The sequence below is a fragment of the Fundulus heteroclitus genome, chromosome 12, assembly GCF_011125445.2.
Source record: "Fundulus heteroclitus isolate FHET01 chromosome 12, MU-UCD_Fhet_4.1, whole genome shotgun sequence".
NCBI classification, from domain to species: domain Eukaryota; kingdom Metazoa; phylum Chordata; class Actinopteri; order Cyprinodontiformes; family Fundulidae; genus Fundulus; species Fundulus heteroclitus.
The window spans coordinates 44,166,545-44,169,165 of NC_046372.1; the positions used below are offsets into that span (position 1 = coordinate 44,166,545).

The 2,621-nt window shown below is 49.5% G+C and overlaps 1 protein-coding gene across 1 annotated transcript; it reads left to right on the top strand.

Annotated features, from left to right (window-relative positions):
• Nucleotides 1-638: 638 nt before the first annotated feature.
• Nucleotides 639-1,671, top strand: tcima (transcriptional and immune response regulator a). The gene has a single exon (XM_012849570.3). It carries the CDS (start codon nt 798-800, stop codon nt 1,098-1,100), a length of 303 nt encoding a protein of 100 aa, XP_012705024.1. The 5' UTR covers nt 639-797; the 3' UTR covers nt 1,101-1,671.
• Nucleotides 1,672-2,621: the final 950 nt, after the last annotated feature.

Genomic DNA, 2,621 nt, shown 5'->3' on the forward strand with positions numbered 1-2,621 from the left:
ACTGGATATTTTCGGGTTTTCCAGACCATTGCCAGCAAATCCACAGCATGATTGAATGTGAAAATCTCAGTACACCCACAGTCTCTGAACAAACTAGCTTCTACAAACCTGCCCCTTTCAAAGTCAGTGAAATTTCCTTTCTCATCACTGATGGTTTTTGTTCATTTTTGTTATAGGCCAAATATTTAATACAGCTACGCTGAACAAAAACATTCGTCGTTGTTGAGAGAGAATCATAGTACTGCCACTATGCTTATAGATATAACATAAAACGATACAGATTTTGTCGCAGAGATCTGTTTTTGTGCATTTCTGTTCTAAGAAAAATATTTTCAGTAAAAATATGTTGGTGCTTTTAAGATCAAAAAGACAACTTAAAACTCTCATATTTGGTGTTTGAATTCTACATGCAGCCAATAGCCTACTGCATGCGCAGATTCAATCCAGTGAATCAGACCGGTTTATTTAAAAGTAGCGTTTGGATTGATGCAGTGGTATTTATTTTACGCTCTTGTTTTCATCACGCTGAGCCCCGCTGGCTCTTCGAGGCGCATCCAAGGCGGCGCCTGTTTCTGCTCCCCGACAGCTGATGTCACCGCTGGAAGCGCGTCCCGGCAGAGCACGGCCCACCGCGGACGTATAAATAGCGCGGGGCTGCGCTCCTCTGCACTCATTCGCTCCAGCGCTAAAGCCTCCACAGCCGCTCCGGCTCAGCAGTGCGCACCGAGCAGCTCGCCATCACCGAGTTGGAGCGCCACGTCTGGGGCTGCGAACCACCAGGACACAAAGAAGTCCAGATGTCTTCCTACGTGTACTCCGAGTCCCGCCGGGTCAGCCCCTCTGTCCACGGCAACAAGTTCGACACGGCGCACCGCAAGAAGGCCGTGGCCAACATCTTCGAAAACGTCAACCAGGACGCGTTGATGAGACTCTTCCAGAAAACGGGAGACATGAAGGCGGAGGAGAGGGTGCGGAGCATCTTCTCCTACACGCTGGACCCGGAGGAGACGGCCCGGGCGCTGATGGCTCTGAAGAAGCGAAAGAAGGACAAGTTCCTCCGGATCGCCGGCATGGTCCGGCAGCTGCTCCAACTGCGCTGAACTCCCCGCAGCCATCTTACACCGCCTGTGTCTCTGTCTCTCAATCTGTCGGCTCTGAGGTGAGCCGAGTGAGAAAACAAACGATGTGACTGAGGTCTCCGCCGCAGGGGCGTCTCGGCCGCCGCCCGGGAAAGCGGCGTCAGGAGGAGGCGCCGCGGGCCGCCTGAAGGACGGCGAGCGGCAGCTGCGGCCCTCATGGACGGAGGACCTGCCAGCAGCCTAGCCCTGTCTGGAAGCAGGTGGGGCAGCATGCAGTGACTGGGAATATGAAGGGAATATGCCTTCCTTCACACCGGAACCCATGCGTGAATGCGTGCGTTCCCGTGGATGCGTGAAGGTGGAGCAGCACCCTGCTGGCGCGCATCACCGTGTTGATGCTGGCGCACCACAGCTGCAGCATGAGACTCTATGGTGCCGAAGTACTTGCCTATGAATGCCTTCCCTGAGCACATGCCTTGTCTCTGACTTTTATTCTGCTGTATGAACTCCACTGTTTGGACACTAATGTGTGACGACAATGTGATAGCACAACGATTTATACTGATGTGACATTCCTTTGATCACCCTTTTTTTTTTTTTAAAATAAATGATTGCTTTGTACTAAAGCTGAATGCTTGTTTGTCCTCATTCAACATCACTCATGGTTTCCATTTCGCTCTTTTGCACAACCATCAGCTTAGAGATAACATTTCGTGTGTGCTATTGCATAAAACCACCCATATGAAACAATAATTCATTAGGAGTAACAGCAATGCTGACCTTTAAGAGTCGATGGTAGGTGAGAAGTTACAGAACCAGGAAAAAAAAAAAACATGTCTGCGTAACTAGAAAAAAGCTATATTTGCTGGTTGAATTTTCAGAGAAAAGCATCGGTCCCAGCCGTCTGCCATGCAGCAGCATGACCGGTGTGTAAAGTTTACACAGGGAAATCCCTCACACCAAACATTTCAAATCACCATAGTAACCAGACCTAATGGGTTTAAAGCTAGAAACAAAGGGATAACGCATGTTACTACTCATATCGTGCTGAGTCATGAAAGCAAAGAATGGTTTCTTAGGGGAAATGGACCAAACAGAGGCTGAGTGAGTTCATCTCTGTCCGTTTCTTTCCTCCTTCTGACGCAGACAAAGGCGTTCAGAAGGGACAGAGTTACTCATGCGAGGATGTGGTTAATATTTACTGGGCTTCCCCCACAAGCGCTGTACGCCCTCACCAGACCGGCGCAAACCAGTTTGGCTCAGGCTGGTCCTGGAGGCTGGGGTGGAGTGAAGTGGAGCCAAGCGTGTTTGCATTGGAGTCTCTTTAATAGTCATCAGGGCTCTCCAGATAAGAGCCTGTTAAGTAGAGTTACCGGGCTTAGACGCGTGGAGGCTATGCTTTGTCATCGTCTGATTCTCCACCATAAGCAAAAAATAAATAAAAAAAATGACCCTGCCAAAGCAACAACCCCACATTTCACAACAGCTTTTATTCTATCTGCTTTCTGTCAGCGTGTGGGTGTGCTGGATGGCTTAGCTGCA

Coding starts and splice junctions, on each gene's coding strand:
- tcima (XM_012849570.3), top strand. CDS start 798: ATGTCTTCCTACGTGTACTCCGAGTCCCGCCGGGTCAGCCCCTCTGTC.